The following is a 17,610-nucleotide window of genomic DNA, read 5'->3' on the forward strand; positions in this document are numbered from 1 at the left end:
TCAAAACGATTTACTTATCTCTTCCCATGCCATCTCCATTGGAGGAATATAGTTTTCTGTTCCTTGACTTTGGACTTGGCCATGTGACTTGCTTTGGTTGACAGGACATTAGCAGACATGACACAAGCACAGACTTGAACTGTGCGTGCATGCATTTGCTCCAGCCATGTGAAGAGCATGATGTGGCAGGCTTGCTGGTCTAAGGGATACGAGACACAGGGACCAGACCTGGACTCAACCTGCAGCTTGCCACCAAGCCCAACTGAGCCCACTCTAAACTAAATGAATCTCAGATATATGAATGAGAAAAAGCCATCGTTGTTTGAAGCCACTAAGTTTTAGCGTGTTTATTATGCAGCATTATATAGTAATAACTGACTGATACAAGACCATCATGCCCAAACAATGATAGGTAACATGAATATTATCATTCTACGTTTCTATATGCTAGCCCCTGTTGTAAGCACTTTTATATTAATTCATTTACCCTTATAACAACATTATAGGGAGGGTTTTTTAAATTACCCCCCTCCAACTCTACAGGTGAAGAAACAGATGTACAGAGAGGTTCTATAACTTGCCTAAGGCCATATAACTATTGATTGGAAGAGTGGGGATTTGAACCCAGGCAGTCTACTCTAGAGCTAGAGGGGATACTCTTAAGAATATGCCTCATTACTTTTTTTTTTTTTTTCCTCATTACTTTTTGGAATGAAATTGCTGTGACCAGAAGAAGCAAGATGGGATCTCCGCAAGTAAAATTTACTTGCTGAGAATATCAGTTACTTTGTTTCTAGAGAGGCTCTCTGATGTATGGATGCGTTTCAACTTGATTTTAATGCTCTGTCCATTCAATCAGCATTCCATGTAGTCCTTACTACATAGAGTCTTCATTTATTCACTTAGTTTCTAAGATGTATTTCACTGAACAGTCCATAACTTTGGGATGAGAGGTAGTTTTTCTTTTTAAAAAAACCACTATTACAATGTTCAAATATGCATATTTGGAAAGAAAAACTGCTGTACATTTACACTTAAGCACATTCTTTAAAACTACTCATTTGTTGAGGACAGCAGTCAAAATAAAGTACTCAATTATCTATTATTAAGTGGAAGCAATCCATTAAAGTTGTGTTTAGCCTGACCTTTTCATATGTAATGGCACTTCCATGAGTCTAAGTAAGAGGGTGTTTTTAGAGTGTTTATTTTGCATGAACTCCATCTTCTTGCGAAATTTTTCAGCTATACTCTAGGGTATAACACGGTCATGAACTAAAGCCTCTTACGTTATGCAAGCTGTTTCCACTGACAGTTGATGCTTAGCCATACTTATGTCATTTTTTTCCCTGATTGTCAAACAGCAGAGGTCAGAATTTTTACAAGTTCCAAGATTCTCTAAAAGAATTTAGAAAAAGAAACTCTTCAGTTTAAGGGATATTTTAAGTAGGGGGGAAAAATTAAGGATAAGTTAACCTAGTACCAAACAAATCAGGATTCCATTCTTTCCATCCAATTAAGATAATTACCTAACATGGGTATATTCAGTGCATAGGTAATTTTATTGTGCTACCTCTTTTCACAATCATGAGGCTAGACGGTAGAGGCAAATGTGACAATTCAATGAATATACCAATATGCGTGAGGAATTTGCGACACAGAACCAAAAGGAATGTAGTTTGACTTACAGCTTTTTAATGTTTTGCTAAGTTTGTTATTACTGCTCTACTATGCCACGTCTATTACATTTCACAACAATATGGTAGCGACAGAAACAAAAACTTATCTACTGAGCAAGGGGAATTTTATAAGATGAAGAGGGAAGAATTATTTCTTTCATGGGGACTGGAGGATTATTTTCAAAGGTCTTTTGTGCTAGATATTTTCCATTTGCGCCTCCGGAGACGCCATCCTCTTTCCTTCCTTCCCCACTGGGCTGTATCCCAGGATGCTGACCTCCACGGAATGGATCTACAGGCCCCCTTGCCCCCCACCCCCTTGCCGGGCTAAGGGTTGGCAGTGGCCGCCCCTCCTCCAGCCAGTCCTGCAGCCCGCGTCTCCATTTCCTCTCGGTTCCCATAACCGCTCCATCCTCTTGCCTCTTCAGTCTAAGGGTGGGAAAAGCTCCCCCTTTCTGCCAGCTCTGGGTACTTCACCAGCCCTTTCTCCTTCCCCCACCCTTCACTGAACTCTTCTCAGTCACGCCATGTGAACAACACGGAACCTAATGAATACACAAGTCAGTGTGTATATCTTTGTTCCTTTAAACGTCTGTTCTAGTAACTTCCATATGATTTTCTGATCCTTGACATTATAGCATCAGAGAGACAGCAACTGACAAGGGTTCAGGCTTTGGAGTCACCTGGATTTGAATCCCAGCTCTGCCATAAGCTACCTCTCTGAGCCTCCATTTCCTCATCTATAAAGGAAGATGATAAGCTACCCATTTAGCTTATCTCAGGGTTAAATGAGATGACACACATAAAGCGTTGAGACAGCGCTTGGCGATCGGCTGAGCTGTAGCCGTCGACGCTACCGGCGTCAGGGCTCCGGAGAGGGCTGATGTCCTCATACCTGTTTGGAAACGTACGAGGTGCTGCTGTTGACACACACGAGGCTCTCTTCGTTGCAGCAGCCGCCACACCGGAACACGTTCACGCAGGGGGGCTTGAAGAACGAGTCAGCGCTTCTCCCCAGCTCACTGGCCACCTCCACGCACGTCTCTCGAGGGCTGCACTGCGTCCTTTGCCATTCCTCATCTATAACTGCGGAGAGGCAGCTCGTTGGGCCGGCAGGACAAAGGGCCCTGACATGCCCACGTGTGCCAGGGGTACACTCAACACCGTCATTCTCACACGTGCAGCGCTTGGGGATTTCACTAGATGGGTATTTGGGGTCAGTCCTTTAACCAAGGATTGTGTGCAGAAAATTTACAACCAATATCTGCGTTCCTTCCCATTTATACGATCCCTTCGTAGACTCTAATTCTACTTTCCGTTGGTGCTGAACACCATGTTCTGGATATAACTACATCGGGTACATCTGGAGAAGCCTGCTAATAAGGAAGTAAATGGATGCACAGAAAGCAATGACATGTAAGCATTATTTATTAAGCAATTTACAGGACACAGCTGGATAGCACTGCTTCTCCTTGAAGCCAGGTGTGGGTAGGTTTTAGCACCATTAACAAATACGTTTCGGGAATTCCCTGGCGGTCCGGTGGTTAGGACTCCATGCTTTCACTGCCGAGGGTGCAGGTTCAATCCCTGGTTGGGGAACTTAAGATCCCACAAGCCGTGCAGTGCAGCCAAAAAAATAAAAAATAAAATTAAAGAAAAAAGAAGTATCTTTTTATTGGTTGCTTAACTAACTATATATGGCAAACTCATGAATGAAAAGTTAAGTGGAACTAATCTTTCCTCAAGTCAGAGTGTTCTCATTTGCAAATGCCCGATACTGATGTTTCTATCAAATGATGAAATAAGCTGGTTCATTTTTTTTTAAATAAAATTATTTATTTATTTATTTTTGGCTGCTTTGGGTCTTCATTGCTGCGCGTGGGCTTTCTCTAGTTGTGGTGAGCGGGGGCTACTCTTCGTTGCGGTGCGCAGGCCTTTCACCACGTTGGCCTCTCTTGTTGCAGAGCTCAGGCTCTAGGCGCACGGGCTTCAGTAGTTGTGGCACGCGGGCTCAGTAGTTGTGGCTCATGGGGTCTAGAGCACAGGCTCAGTAGTTGTGGTGCACAGGCTTAGCTGCTCCACGGCCCGTGGGATCCTCCCGGACCAGGGCTCGAACCCGTGTCCCCTGCATTGGCAGGCGGACTCCTAACCACTGCACCACCAGGGAAGCCCAAGCTGGTTCATTTTGATGAAAGGAGCAATATTCTGGCCTTTCTAGCTAATTTGTGGGAAACAAGAAAAAGAAACAAGCCTCGGGGAATCAAAAAAGATTACATACATTCTTGTAAAACATACTCGACTTTCTCTCAAAGTTTATTTTTTTTTAATTAGATTTTGATGCTTTGATACTTAATGTTGCATAGCCTTTCTATGGACGTTTTTGGGAAATGATTCAATTTTATGATAAAGACAATATTTAAAGACTTTCTTTTAGTTTGCCATGGAATTGTAGAGTTGATTATACACTGGGGTGGAGGGGAGTGGTGAAAACCCTTAGTGGTTGGCAGCTTCTAATCTGACCCTCCATCACGCCCACCTCCTGGTGTTCACACCCTGTGTAATCCCCTCCTCTGCGGGTGGGCTGGACCTAGTGACCCGAATGTTATGAAGAGAATACAGCAAGCGTGATGGGATGGCACTGCCATGATTAGGTTAACAAAGACTGATTTCCATCTTGCTAGCAATCAGCATCTCTCGCTGGCACTCTTTTGCCTTCTCAGCTTGCAGGCTTGGATGAAGCAAGCCATCATGTTGGAAAGGCCCACATGGCAGGGGACTGAGGGTGGCCTCTACCTAACTGCCAGTGTGGAGCTGGGACCCTCAGTCCAACGGCCTGTCTGGAAGTGAATCCTGCCAACAACCTCTGAGTGAACTTGGAGGCACATCCAGCCCCAACTGAACCTTGAGATGCTGCCTGTGACCCAAGTTGACACCGTGACTGCAGCCTCTGGAGAGACCCTGAAGGAGAGATACCAATTGAGGCTATGTCTGCAATTCTGACCCACCGAAACTGTGTGATAAAAAAATGTTGTCTGAAGCAGCTAAGTTTTGGGGTAATGTGTTACAGTGATAGATAAACTCTTCTCCATTTTTACCCCATCTTCAAAAATTTGTAATTGGTCTCTGCCCAGATTCTGAAGTCCTGTATATGTGAACATGTTTCTACCAGAAGGGATAGAGAAAACTTCTATCTGGAGGATACAGATAAAATATTATTGTTGCAGATCTGACGCTAGTCTCTAAATTATTCTCTTAAAACATCTTTTCCACAGCCTTTTTCCTTTTCCGCCCATTAATCTCAGATTTCCTCATATGTTGCTTTCTTCAATCACTGAAAACACAAAATACGTTTGGCTGGCTGAAAAGCACTGCATATACTACACAATTTACCTAAACTCTGTTTTTTCATCATAAAATCTTCGAGTCCAAGAAACCGTTTAAAATGTCTGATTATGAATATTTATATACAGGGTCTGAAGGTTGTAAACATGAGAGATAAATTACCCAATTAGGTACTATTTAATTCACTATTATTAATCATAAATCCTTGAAAAAACAAGTAATCAAGTTATACAAACATTCCTTGTTTAAAATGCTATTTAAATGTTGCTTTCCATTTTCTTTTTTATAAAACTAAGTTTTCAAAGTCAGAGCATTGTGTGTAACTATGACCAATGACACTGAGCAAAGGCTTCATACCTCTACTTTCATTACTACTGCCCAGCAGGACTGCTCTTCCTCAGGGAATTACCCTGAAATCCATGAGGGAGAGTTATAACAAATTATAACAAATTATAATTGGGATACCACACCGATTTGATTATTTGCTGCTTCTAACTTACTAAGTAACTTTAGATGATCCCGCCCCTCCCATGTAACAAGAGACATTTCAGAGTTGGCAAATTCCATATTATTTATGTTTTTAAAAAATATTTTTGAAAAATTTTTATGGTTTCCTCCTTAGAAAATGTCAATTTCGACATGAATGCCTTTTTAAAATCACCTCCTCTTGGTTTTATGGTAACGCTTCTCTATCTCCATCTTCACAGAGCATCTCCAGGCTTGCCTCAGGCCTTCAAACAGGTAATCTGGTTAAGGCCCTGAATCTCCAGATGAGGTCTGATCCCTTTACTTTCATGAAGTCCTTGCTAATTCACCACACAGAAACAACTAGAGCTTCAGACCTCTGGCTAAATTGGGTTCTAGGCCATGGTTCCAACCATCTCAACTCATTTAGACACAGTCATACAGATGCGCACCAAGCGTCCTCTTCACTCCCGGGCTCTGGTGCTACTAAGGTATTGATCCCACCTATGCACAGCCTTCCCGGCAGCCAACAATATCGTCCTTTTACAAACGGAAGAAAATAAAGATAACTCTACAGAGAAAGAAAAGAATAATTTTGGCTGAGCAGTCAATTTAAATTATGTAATAGCTACAATCTGATACCAGGTAATCATATGTTAATCAAATCTAAAATGCTAAATCATCAATGCCACAGTGGTTTCTTGTGCTGTTTTGACACATCATCAAAAAAGTTAAATGCCTAATTGGAGGCCGCACAACTGTATTTGGCAAGCATGTCATTCATTATAGGACAGTACATACAGACAATAGTTTACTTATAAAGATCCTCCAAACCTTACTAGGGAAGAGTCATTCTCTTTAGTTCAAATCATGTTATTTTCTAGCCCAGCGTCTGGATTCTTTTGTCTAGAGACTTTCCCCCTCAGTTATTCTCCTAGTAATACCAATATGCATTATTCCAACTCAGCTTCTAAATTGTACTTTTCATTTTCACTTTAAAAAAAAAAAATCACAGGGGCTTCCCTGGTGGCGCAGTGGTTGAGAATCTGCCTGCCAATGCAGGGGACACGGGTTCGAGCCCTGGTCCGGGAAGATCCCACATGCCGCGGAGCAACTAGGCCCGTGAGCCACAATTACTGAGCCTGCGCGTCTGGAGCCTGTGCTCCGCAGCAAGAGAGGCCGCGACAGTGAAAGGCCCGCGCACCGCGATGAAGAGCGGCCCCCGCTCGCCGCAATTAGAGAAAGCCCTCGCACAGAAACGAAGACCCAACACAGCCAAAATAAATAAATAAAATTAATTTTTAAAAAAATCACAGAATTTTGAAGACATGAAAAAGCTATACCTAATCTATTGGTTTTTATCCATGTATGTATGGCCGTAGAATGCTCCTTATTAATGAATACCCAGGTTGTTTTATTTTTTAAGCAAACTCAATTATTTTTTTTCTATTAAGAACAGGCTTTCTGGGTTTCTTTTGCCCTCACATCTCTGAGTTAAATATATTTCCATATTGGGAAGTGTTACTTGGTGTTGAATTTTGATCTCAAAATCATATTGGGTATATTTCTCTGTGGAGTAAACACAGGAAACCAGGACTCTCCACTAACACTGAAGCTATGAAATCAAAGACCCCCTTGTTTTTTTTCCCAGACACGTGCCCGCCCTACTCAAACTTTTAGAAGTTGGCGCATTTGTTACTATCTGATAAAGAGTAAGAATTGGCCTCCGCATGCACACACCTACCTTTTAGCGTCTCAATGTCATAGAAAGTGGCCGCAAACCTGGTGGACCGATGGGATGCTGAGCGAGAGTCCGCGCTGGTGAGACTTTTGAGCTTCAGTCGGCATCTCCACAGCTTCCAGTCCTCGAAGTGGGTGATCTGCAGTAGTTCCTCCAAACCCGAAGCCGCCCTAATCTGCTGCTCAGATTGTTCTAACATTGACCGGGATGCCCGCTTAAAGCGAAACAAAACAAACAGAAAAACTGGCTTACAGGCAACTTACTCAAGTTCTAGTTTGTCTTGATAATATTCATTGCTAACACTTACAAGTGTAAGTAGAGCTAAAAAGAAATTAGATTATTCAAGTGGACACCAGTACCTAGGAAAAATGACATCTAGTAGTTCTGATTCACATTCTGTTCATTTATGATTGATGGAATGACTTATTCCCCCTGGGTTCTCAGAACACTTAAAGACAGTATCGTAGTGGGTTGAATGGTGGACATTTAAATGACATGTCCACGTCCTAGCCCCCAGAAGCTGCAAATATGACTTTGTTTTGGAAAAGGATCTTTGTAGATGTAATGAAGTTAAGGATCCTGACATGAGGTCATCCTGGATTATCTGGGTGGACCTTAAATACAAAGATAAGCATCCTTATAAAAGACAGACGAGGGAAGACACAGACACAGAGGAGAAGGATTTGTGAAGCCGGAGGCAGAGACTAAAGTAACGCAGCCACAAGCCAGGGGTCGTCTGAAGCCACCACAAGCTGGAAGACTCAAGGAATGATTCTTTCCGAGAGCCGATGGAGGGAGGATGGCCCTGCTGACACCTTGATTTTGCAACTGGATTCCAGAACTGCGAGAGAATAAATTTCTGTTGTCTTCGCCATCAAGTCTGTGGTAATTCAGTATGGCAGCCACAGGAAACTAATACAGATTTTAAAATCACACTATTTTGTGCAGGAGCCAATGACAATTGTTTTCATCTGTTATTTGAGACACTGACCCACAAAGTCTTGGGGACCCTGCCTACAGTCACACAAGAAGGAAAGATTTTAAGAACCTGATAATCTGAATTTGCTGACTTCTAACCCTCTGAACTTTTTTTTCCTTTTTAAACCTGTTTACTATTCCAAAGACATGATTATTTTTTCTGAAAAAATACACTTCTAGAGCTTATGTTGAAAATTTCCTTTCCACACAGTTGCATGAACTGTATTGACTGATACAACCCATGGATTTATGAGGAAAAAAAAGACTTGGCTGATAAAAGATTCTCAGTATGCAGTCGAATTGTTCAAAATTAGGGACTTGGTTATATAAATAATGATATATGCATACAATGAATACTATGTGATCGTCAAAATCAATGATGTAGATGTATACTGGGACAGAAGGAATTGAGTCCTCCCTGGAATGTGCTGGAGACATAATAAGGTAGTCTGTCTATGGTTAGGGACGTGGATTTTCTCCTGCTGAGCCTGTGGTTACTGAGTTTATGTTCTGCTGTGTGGTTTGCATATGCATGCTGAGGACGTGTTTTTTAGAGCTGGGGTGAGGGAGGCGAGGGAGGGAAGAAACAGTGTGGCTGCAGGATGGTGCTGAGACAGGAAGGTGGAGCGAGAGGTGAATGTCAGCTACCTGACAGGGGGAGGGGCAGTGGGGGAAAACGGAGATGAGCAAATGGCACTTCCATCTGGACACTGGGTGGTGTGATGTATATCCTCCTCCACTGCCCCTCAAAAACTTTAGTTAAAATCTGTATCATTTAGCAGTGTTTTGGGAGTGGGATTTTTTTTTCTTTTTTAAAAATTTTTATTGGAGTATAGTTGCTTTACAATGTTGTGTTAGTTTCTGCTGTACAGCAAAGTGAATCAGGTATACGTATACATATATCCCCTCTTTTTTGGATTTCCTTCCTATTTAGGTCACCACAGAGCACTGAGTAGAGTTCCCTGTGCTATACAGTAGGTTCTCATGAGTCATCTATTTTATACATAGTAGTGTATGTATGTCAATCCCAATCTCCCAATTCATCCCAACCCCCTTTCTCCCCTTGGTGTCCATACGCTTGTTCTCTACGTCTGTGTCTCTATTTCTGCTTTGCAAATAAGTTCATCTATATCATTTTTCTAGATTCCACATATATTGTTAATATACGATACTTGTTTTTCTCTTTCTGACTTACTTCACTCTGTATGACAGTCTCCAGGTCCATTCACGTCTCTGCAAATGGCATAATTTTGTTCCTTTTTATGGCTGAGTAATATTCCATTGTATACATGTACATCTTCTTTATCCATTCCTCTGTTGGGGATTTTTTTTTTTAAGCTATGATGATGGATACCAAGAGTTGTCCAAAAGTGGGTGTTCAAAAGAGCAAGTGTGGTCCCAGTCATGTATGATACAGTTATGATATCTCTTTAAAAATTATGTGTGTGTAATGTACATTATATATACATATATATAATTAACTATGGTTAATCATATGTATCAAATTAAATATATATGTAATATCTGGAGGAATATACATGAAAATATAAACAATGGTTAATTTTCTAGATCAACGGTTGTCAAACTACAGCCCCCTGGCATAATTTAGTCTGCTGCCTGCCTGTCTTTATAAATAAAGTTTTACTGGAACACAGCCATGTCCATTTACTTACATATTGTCTACAGCTGCTTTTATTCTAGAATGGGAGAGTTGAGAAGTTGCAATAGAGACCTTCATAGCAGTTTCAATCTGAGGCCACCTGTCCTTTTTTTTAACAATTCCTTAATGTTCTCAGTTATTGTATTTTTCATTATTCCAAGTATTATATTGTCTCTATTCTCTTCTTTGAAACATTTATCAGACATGTATTGGAGCCTTTTAATGATCTTACATGTGCTTTCATATTTATCTATTTTTTCCTCTTCATGTTTTTAATGTGACAGGTAATTTAATTGGTTCCTCTTCCCAATCACCAATTCTCCAATCGTGTGAGTCTAGAGTTTAAGTTTTTAATTTCAATTACCATATTTCTAATGTCAAATATTTCTACTTTATTCTCCTTCCCATCTGCATTTTGTTTCATTTCTGTACGGTTTTCCTAATTTGTCATTTTTGTTTCATGAATATTAGTCCTTTATCTCTTTGAGGGTTGTAAATAGACTTAAGTATTCAAATTGTTTTATATTTTAACTTCATATATATGAGTTGTATCCCGATTACTCATTTTATTGGCTGTCTTTCTCAGTAATCATTACCTCTATGTGCTTTGGAATTTTGTTTAGTAGTTTCATCTTCATTGGGAGATTCGTTTTTTCTTTCTTCATTTAAAGGTCTGTGGTTGCATCCCCTGACACTCAGGGCCCTGGGTCCAGAATCTTACTGAGTATTTATGACTCAGGGATCAGCTCAGCTCAAGCCCTGCCTTGTCCTCTGGCTCAGGTGAAGCAGCTTCATAGAAGACACAGCTCCAGGCAGCCAAGAGCAGTAACCGTTCATCTCTCATGGATCTGATGGATTGCACTCATGGAGCCCATTACCCACTGGAACTGAACTCTTGGTGGCCTTCACCTTCCAGAAGAGTCCATCAGTTCTGCAGCTTCAGCTTCATGGTTTTTTAAAAAAATTATTTTTCTTGAGATACAATTGACAGCGTGGTATAGGTTTAAGGTATACGACATATTGATTTCTTCAGCTTCATGTTTTTGGTACCATTTCTGCAAATGTTTGCCATTTGCAGATGTTTACCATCCTGTGATCAATTTTACATTTTATTGATCATTGCTATGGACTACAAACCATCTCAAAACATGAATGTAGAAGGTCATCTTGCTTGGAAGTCCAGATGTGAATGTGAATGTGTGTGTGTACATGTGTGCATGTTTTAATAAAGGTGGGAAAATCTTGAACATGTTTATGACCTGAGGGAAAGAACCAACAGAGAGGAAGAAACGGAACATATGCATGAGAAAGCAGGGACCTAGAGGGGTTGGTGTGACATAAGTTCCAGAGATAGGTAGACAGAAGATGAATGAATGAGAGGGTCTGAAAGAGGAGGCTCATAGAGATGATGCGGGTCTGTAAGTAGCAGGACTGCTTGGGACCTATGATTTCTCACTTCTTTGAGAAGTCTGAATCAAGGCAAGTTTCTGGGAGCAAGGGCTGGAGGAAGCTTGAAGAGCATATATAGGGTTTGGGGAACAGGCACTGAATTTCAGGAGCGTGCCACAGCTGCTTCATCTAAGAAATTTGGGGATGAAATTGAATAACTGCCAATCTCTCCAGCGACTCAAATTCAATGATGTGCCATCAAGGCTCGTTTTTCAATAGTTTCTCTTTCCATGATTATTCATTCCCTCTTCTCATTGGACGCGAAAACGACTTCATATTCAATCCACTCTGCGAAATAAAATTTTGTTACAACACTGCTTCCCCATCAAAATAATGAAAACAATCAAATAGCTTTCTGTATGTTTTAAAAATTGTACTCTACTGAGAGGATTTTTATTTACTGAGGCAAATCCATAAATACGGAATGATAAGGCTTCATAGCTCTTACAGGTTTCAATTCAATCTGAGAAATATTTTTACACTATCCAACCATGAGAGCTCAGAGGGAAATAAACCTCTGGATTGAATTTAAGCCATTGAATGGCTCATACGACTTACCTCATCATAAAAAATGAAGTGTTTACTCAAGTACAAGTTATTTAAGCATACTTTAAGTCTCATAATTTAAAACCTAGTTTGAAATAACTGAGAAATTGCCAACAGTTTATTTTGCTCTTACAAGTGGAGGTATTGAAAATTTGGAATAAGCAGAAACCTGACAGCCAATTCATCGCAAGGGTGGGCGTATGTTTACAAAGGGTCAAGAATAGCTGTTTGTTTCCAAGAGGCTTTCTGCACTAGTTGATTTCTGTATAATTAACTTTACCTACTTGAGCAAGACAAACATTAAAATTAGAAAGCGTAAGTATAGGTCCCAGTACATATTTAAACCATGGATTTCAACGGTTTTAACTACCAAACGTTTGCCAAGTAAGTTGCTCCTAATTTCTTCCTATATTCTAATGGAAGTGCTAATCAAAACTAAAATAATTAGAAAGTACTCAGCAAAAGGAAGTGAGGCAGGGTTACCAGGTCTCTGCTTTTTGTTACAGCAACATCTTTTTATATGTCTGTGGAATGAATCCAAGACTGTTAGTAATTTCCCTCCTAAATAACAAATCATTCTCTGATGTCTTGGCTACCACAAGCCAGTTTCCAAATTGTGAGGTTTAAGGTCTTTGTAACAAGATTTTACCATTATTTCAATGCATACTGCTTCCTGAGGTACAGAATGAAGGGTAGTCACTTTCTCTTTAGTTAATTTCTAAGTTCACATGGCGTTCTCCCCGAGGAAGCATGAGCATCTCCATAGCTCAGGCCCAGACAGTCATCTACACCAAGTGTGACTAAGATATTTGGAAAGGTATGGTGCTGGGTTTGGAGGAGGACTTTGCAAGTATCCACGCTGTGGGGAAATCAAAGGCCTTCTGTACTCCTAATAATTTGAGCTCTCAATTTCCATGCCCTCTTCCTCCAAAAAATATCTAGTCAAGGAACACATTCAAAGAGTGAACAAAGGCATAATTTGGGGATATCAAGGAGCCTCACTGAAAAAAACAGCAGGATGTTGACTTTGGTGGCGGCACAGAGCAGGTTTGAGAGTGGGAGGGCTGGCAAATAAGACTAGGAAGAGAGGTTGGTGCAGTGGGGTACCACTTCACATCCACTACGATGGCCACAGTCAAGAAGACAACATCAAGTGTTGATGGGACTGTGAAATGGTGCTGTCGCTTTGGCAAAGAGTTCAGCAGTTCTTTAAAAAGTTAAACATCAACTCACCATACAGTCAACCAATTCCGCTCCTAAGGATTACCCAAGAGACAGAAAATCGATTATTGGCTGCCCGGGGCTGGGAGTGGGAATGAAGGTTAATTGTAAAAGGGCACAAGTGATCTTATACGGAAGATGGCTGCACCACTCAGTGGGTTTACTAAACACCACTGAATTTTACTTCCAACAGGTAAATGGGCAAATTTTACAGTATGTAACTTGTATGACAATATAGTTGTTTAAAACAAAAAAAAGAGGAAGATTGGAAGCTTAAAGGCCAGGCTACTTATTTCGGAGGCAATGGAAAATATCAGACAGTTGAACAATGGGATGTCACTGGACACCCATTTCATTGGTTTGCTCTTTTGTTCATTTCTTCTTTTTTTAAAAATTAATTAATTTATTTACTTTTGGCTGAGTTGGGGCTTCGTTGCTGCGCGCGGGCTTCCTCTAGTTGCGGCGAGCGGGGGCTACTCTTCGTTGCGGTGCCCGGGCTTCTCATTGCGGTGGCTTCTCTTGTTGAGGAGCACAGGCTCTAGGCGCGTGGGCTCAGCAGTTGTGGCTCGCGGGCTCTAGAGCACAGGCTCAATAGCTGTGGCGTGTGGGCTTAGTTGCTCCACGGCATGTGGGATCTTCCCGGACCAGGGCCCGAACCCGTGTCCCCTGCATTGGCAGGCGGATTCTTAACCACTGCACCACCAGGGAAGTCCTGTTCATTTCTTCTTGCTTTGGCCTTAGTCCATGCTGTTCCCTCTGCTGGGAATGCCCTCTACTCTGTCTAGCCAAACCTTTCTCAGCCAGGTGTTACCTGCATAGGGAAGCCTCCCCCACTACTCCCACCCTTGCCTAGGTCTGATCTGTCAGTCACATGGATTCCGAGCTCCCCATCCTTCTCCCCAGCGCTTACCACCACTGACGCTAATGAATTATTTGTGTCATTACTTACTTAATGCTTGTCTTCCCCACTGGGTCGTTCAGGACCACTGGAGTAGTAATGATATGTTTTATTCAGATAGCAATAGTAAGAGCTATAAATTAGGAGGTTGGGATTAACATATACACACTACTATATATAAAATAGATAACCAACAAGGACCTACTGTATAGCACAGGGAACTCTACTCAATATTTTGTAATAACCTATAAAGGAAAAGAATTTTAAAAAGAATATATATACATAGGGGCTTCCCTGGTGGTCCAGTAGCTAAGGCTCCACGCTCCCAATGCAGGGGGCCCGGGTTTGATCCCTGGTCAGGGAACTAGATGCCACAGGCCACAACCAAGAGTTCGTACACCACAGCTAAAAGATTCCGCACGCCGCAATGAAGATCCTGTGTGCTGCAACCAAGACCTGGTGCAGCCAAATGAATAAATAAGTAAATAAATATTTTAAAATAAGTAAAAGAAATAATATATATACACATATATGTATATATACGTATATATATAACTGGATCACTTTGCTGTACACCTGAAACTAACACATTATAAATCAACTACACTTAAATTAAAAAAATAGTAAGAGCTAAATATTTAATATTTATTAAATGTATGAATAAATAAATTCATCAAATGCTATAGAAAATTTAACCCTGAGATTATTCACTTATTCAAACTGCATCACTTATTTTTCAAGGATCTTCCTCTGAGTATCCTCCTTCCAGGTCCAAATCAAATGCCACTTTTTCCATGAAGCTTTCTAAGAAGTCCCTAACTTAGACTATATTTTTAACGAGCACATTGCATTTCCCTTACTATACTGTGATCTCCTTGAGGGTAGATCCTCCTAGAGGGTCAGGTTCATCTTTTTATATAATAAGTACTTAATGCATATCTGAAGAAGGAATTTATGAGTAATAAATATAATACATACACGCATTTGAAAAAGAGTCATCAGGCCCAGGTTTGTGTGGTCTGTTTAATCTTTTTTATAGAGCGATGCTTCTCAAAACTTCCTGTGCATACCAATCACCTGGCAATCTTGCCAGGATGCAGATTCTGATGGAGTAGGTTTGGGGTGAGACCTAGGATGGTGCATTTTTAACAAGCGCCCAGGTGATGGTGATACTGTTGGTTGGCTGGCCACACTTTGAGAAGTAAGGGTTTGTAGCAGAGGTTCTCAACCTTGGCTTCACCTTGAACCTGCCTGGGAAGAAGCCTCACAGAAACACTGATGCTTGGATCCCATCCTCAGAGATTCTCATTTTCTGGTTCTGGGCTACAGCTTTGCCATGAGGATTTTGAAAAACTTCGTAAGTGGTTGCTAGTCTTAGGACAAGCTGGGTGAGAGACATACAGGCTATTCTCTCCGCTAGCTTTGCAACTTCTCTGTAAATCTAAAATTATTTCAAAATAAAGTTTCTTTAAAAAATCTTTCCAAGTGATTTGAATGAGAAACACTCATCTTGGGGATGGTGCATGCTGGTTTAAGTTCAAAGGCCTGGGTGAGTGCCTGAGCCCCATACAAGCCCATTGAGTGGGGAATAAACGGTAGATGTATGCTGAGAAATAGTCTTATTCTTTAAACCCCTCTGAGTTATACCGTGGATTCAAAACACTTGGATGAGTATCTTGCTGAACTGGATTTTCTAAGCCTTTTCTTAACTCAAGTCACCGGATTGATTGTTTGTGGCCCACTTCCCAATCTGTATGACTTTTTCAAGATTGAAGACCAACAAAACTGTTTTCCAGGCTAAACAGCACGAGGAGAGCAGCTGCCTTATGTGAGACCATCCTAGATGACAGGAAAAATATTCCCAAGGAGCCAAAACAACGCATTTCTCCCAAACAGAATTAAAAATAATAGGTACTGCTTTAACTTACTGGGATTTAATTGGGAATAGTAAATTCTAATCCTTTCACATGGCAGTCTAGAAAATATTTGAAGGCACATAGAAATTAGGACATAAACACAATGCCAAGGGGAAGGGGCGTGGCTTGGGAGTACATGGCGGAGATCCATCCTGCCTCTGAGCTGTCAGAAGTTACGAGTTGCAAAAAGCTGTTCTTGGGTCATTCCAGTCCTTTGCCCTTAAGAATCCTCCTGTTCTAGATACAAAAAAGGAGACCAGCTTTGCAAAATTCCCCACTGGACCTCTCGAGAACTGTGGGTCGATGTTTCCAAGCCTTTCAAAACTGATGATTCTATTCTGTCAAACTGTTGGCAATGTGTCTTCAGGAAGTTTAGTGATAAGGGGGTGGGGTGAAGAGAATTTGTATATCTGGAAGATCCAGAACCTTCAAAGTGTGCGGTGGACGGAACACATTTCACACAACGTTCCCTAGATTTGCTTAGGGATTTACAAGTGTTGCCTGGGGAACCAGTCCTTTGATTACTGGGCCCTGGAATTCAGGAAACCACAGTCAGCAATTTGTTTCCCTTTGCAGTGGGTCTAGGGAGTGGATCATGTTGCAACACAAATAATTCCATGCTCCCTCTACCTCTTAGCAACTTCTGTTTCACTGGAAATGCATTTTGCATTTCATCTTTAGCTGGATGTTTAAGGCTGAGCCCAAACCACCAACTTTTCCCTGGTTTGGGATCCAAGTTGTACCGCCACGTTCCCACCTGTCCACAGACGCCGTTCCCCCACCCGCTTCCCCTTTCTCACTCCCCCACCTGTCAAGGAACCCGTGCAGGCCATGTTAGACTTGCGAGGCCAAACTGAAGTTTTGTGCCTTTGCGTCTTGTAACTCTCAAGTGGAAATTACATCCCCCGAAAGGAAGCTTTGCCCGATACTGGAAACCACTCTGTGGTCTGGACAGACGGCTGATTGGTGCGGGAAGAGCATGGATGAGAATTGTCCAAAACTGGCTTTGAGTGGTAGAGCATTCTGGGAAATGTGTTGGCAGTTTCTTATAAAGTTCAACAGACACTCACCATATGACCCAGCAGTCCCACTCCTGAGAGTTTACCCTTGATAAGCGAGGACTTAGGTTCACTCGAAAACCTTGACGTGAATGTTTGTATCAATACTAGCTTTCTTCGTAAGAACTAAAAACCTGGAAACAACTGTCATGTCATTCAATATGTGAATGGTTGCTTAGGCAAACCGTGCCACGTCCATCCCATGGAATACAACTCAGCTGTAAAAAGGAATGAGTGGCTGGTACGCCCAGCAACTTGGGTGGATCGCAAAGGCATGGGGAGTGAAAGACGCCAATCTCAAAAGGTTACTGACTGTATGACTCCATTAATAACATTCTCGAAAAACCAGAAAGACAGTGATGGAGAACAGGGCAGAGGTTGCCAGAGGCTGGGAGGAGGGTGTGACTATAAATGGGTAGCATAAAGGAATGTTTTTTCTGTATCCTGATTATGGTGGTGGTCACAGAAATCTCTGTGTTAAAATTCACAGAACTGCACATCAAATGGGAAAAATGATAATTTTACCATATAGTAACTTTAAAAAAATAAAGTAAGCTGGCTTTGAATCCAGGCACTGCTCCCTTTTAGCTATTTGACCGTGGGCCAATTATTTAATTTCCTTAAGCCCTGGTTTCCTCATTTCAGAAGGCAATGCTAACA

The 17,610-nt window shown here is 41.4% G+C and overlaps 1 protein-coding gene across 1 annotated transcript in view; it reads right to left on the reverse strand.

The window, feature by feature from the left end:
- The window catches only part of VEGFD (vascular endothelial growth factor D), a 35,842-nt gene that overhangs the window by 9,159 nt on the left and 9,073 nt on the right, over nt 1–17,610 (reverse strand). The window contains exons 2-3 of the mRNA XM_036840462.1: nt 7,228–7,438; nt 2,572–2,762 (exon numbers count right to left, since the gene is read on the reverse strand). Of these exons, the coding sequence (XP_036696357.1) occupies nt 2,572–2,762; nt 7,228–7,438 (402 nt within the window). The remainder of the gene's footprint in view (nt 1–2,571; nt 2,763–7,227; nt 7,439–17,610) is intronic.

This window comes from Balaenoptera musculus, chromosome X, assembly GCF_009873245.2.
Source record: "Balaenoptera musculus isolate JJ_BM4_2016_0621 chromosome X, mBalMus1.pri.v3, whole genome shotgun sequence".
Classification (NCBI taxonomy): Eukaryota; Metazoa; Chordata; class Mammalia; order Artiodactyla; family Balaenopteridae; genus Balaenoptera; species Balaenoptera musculus.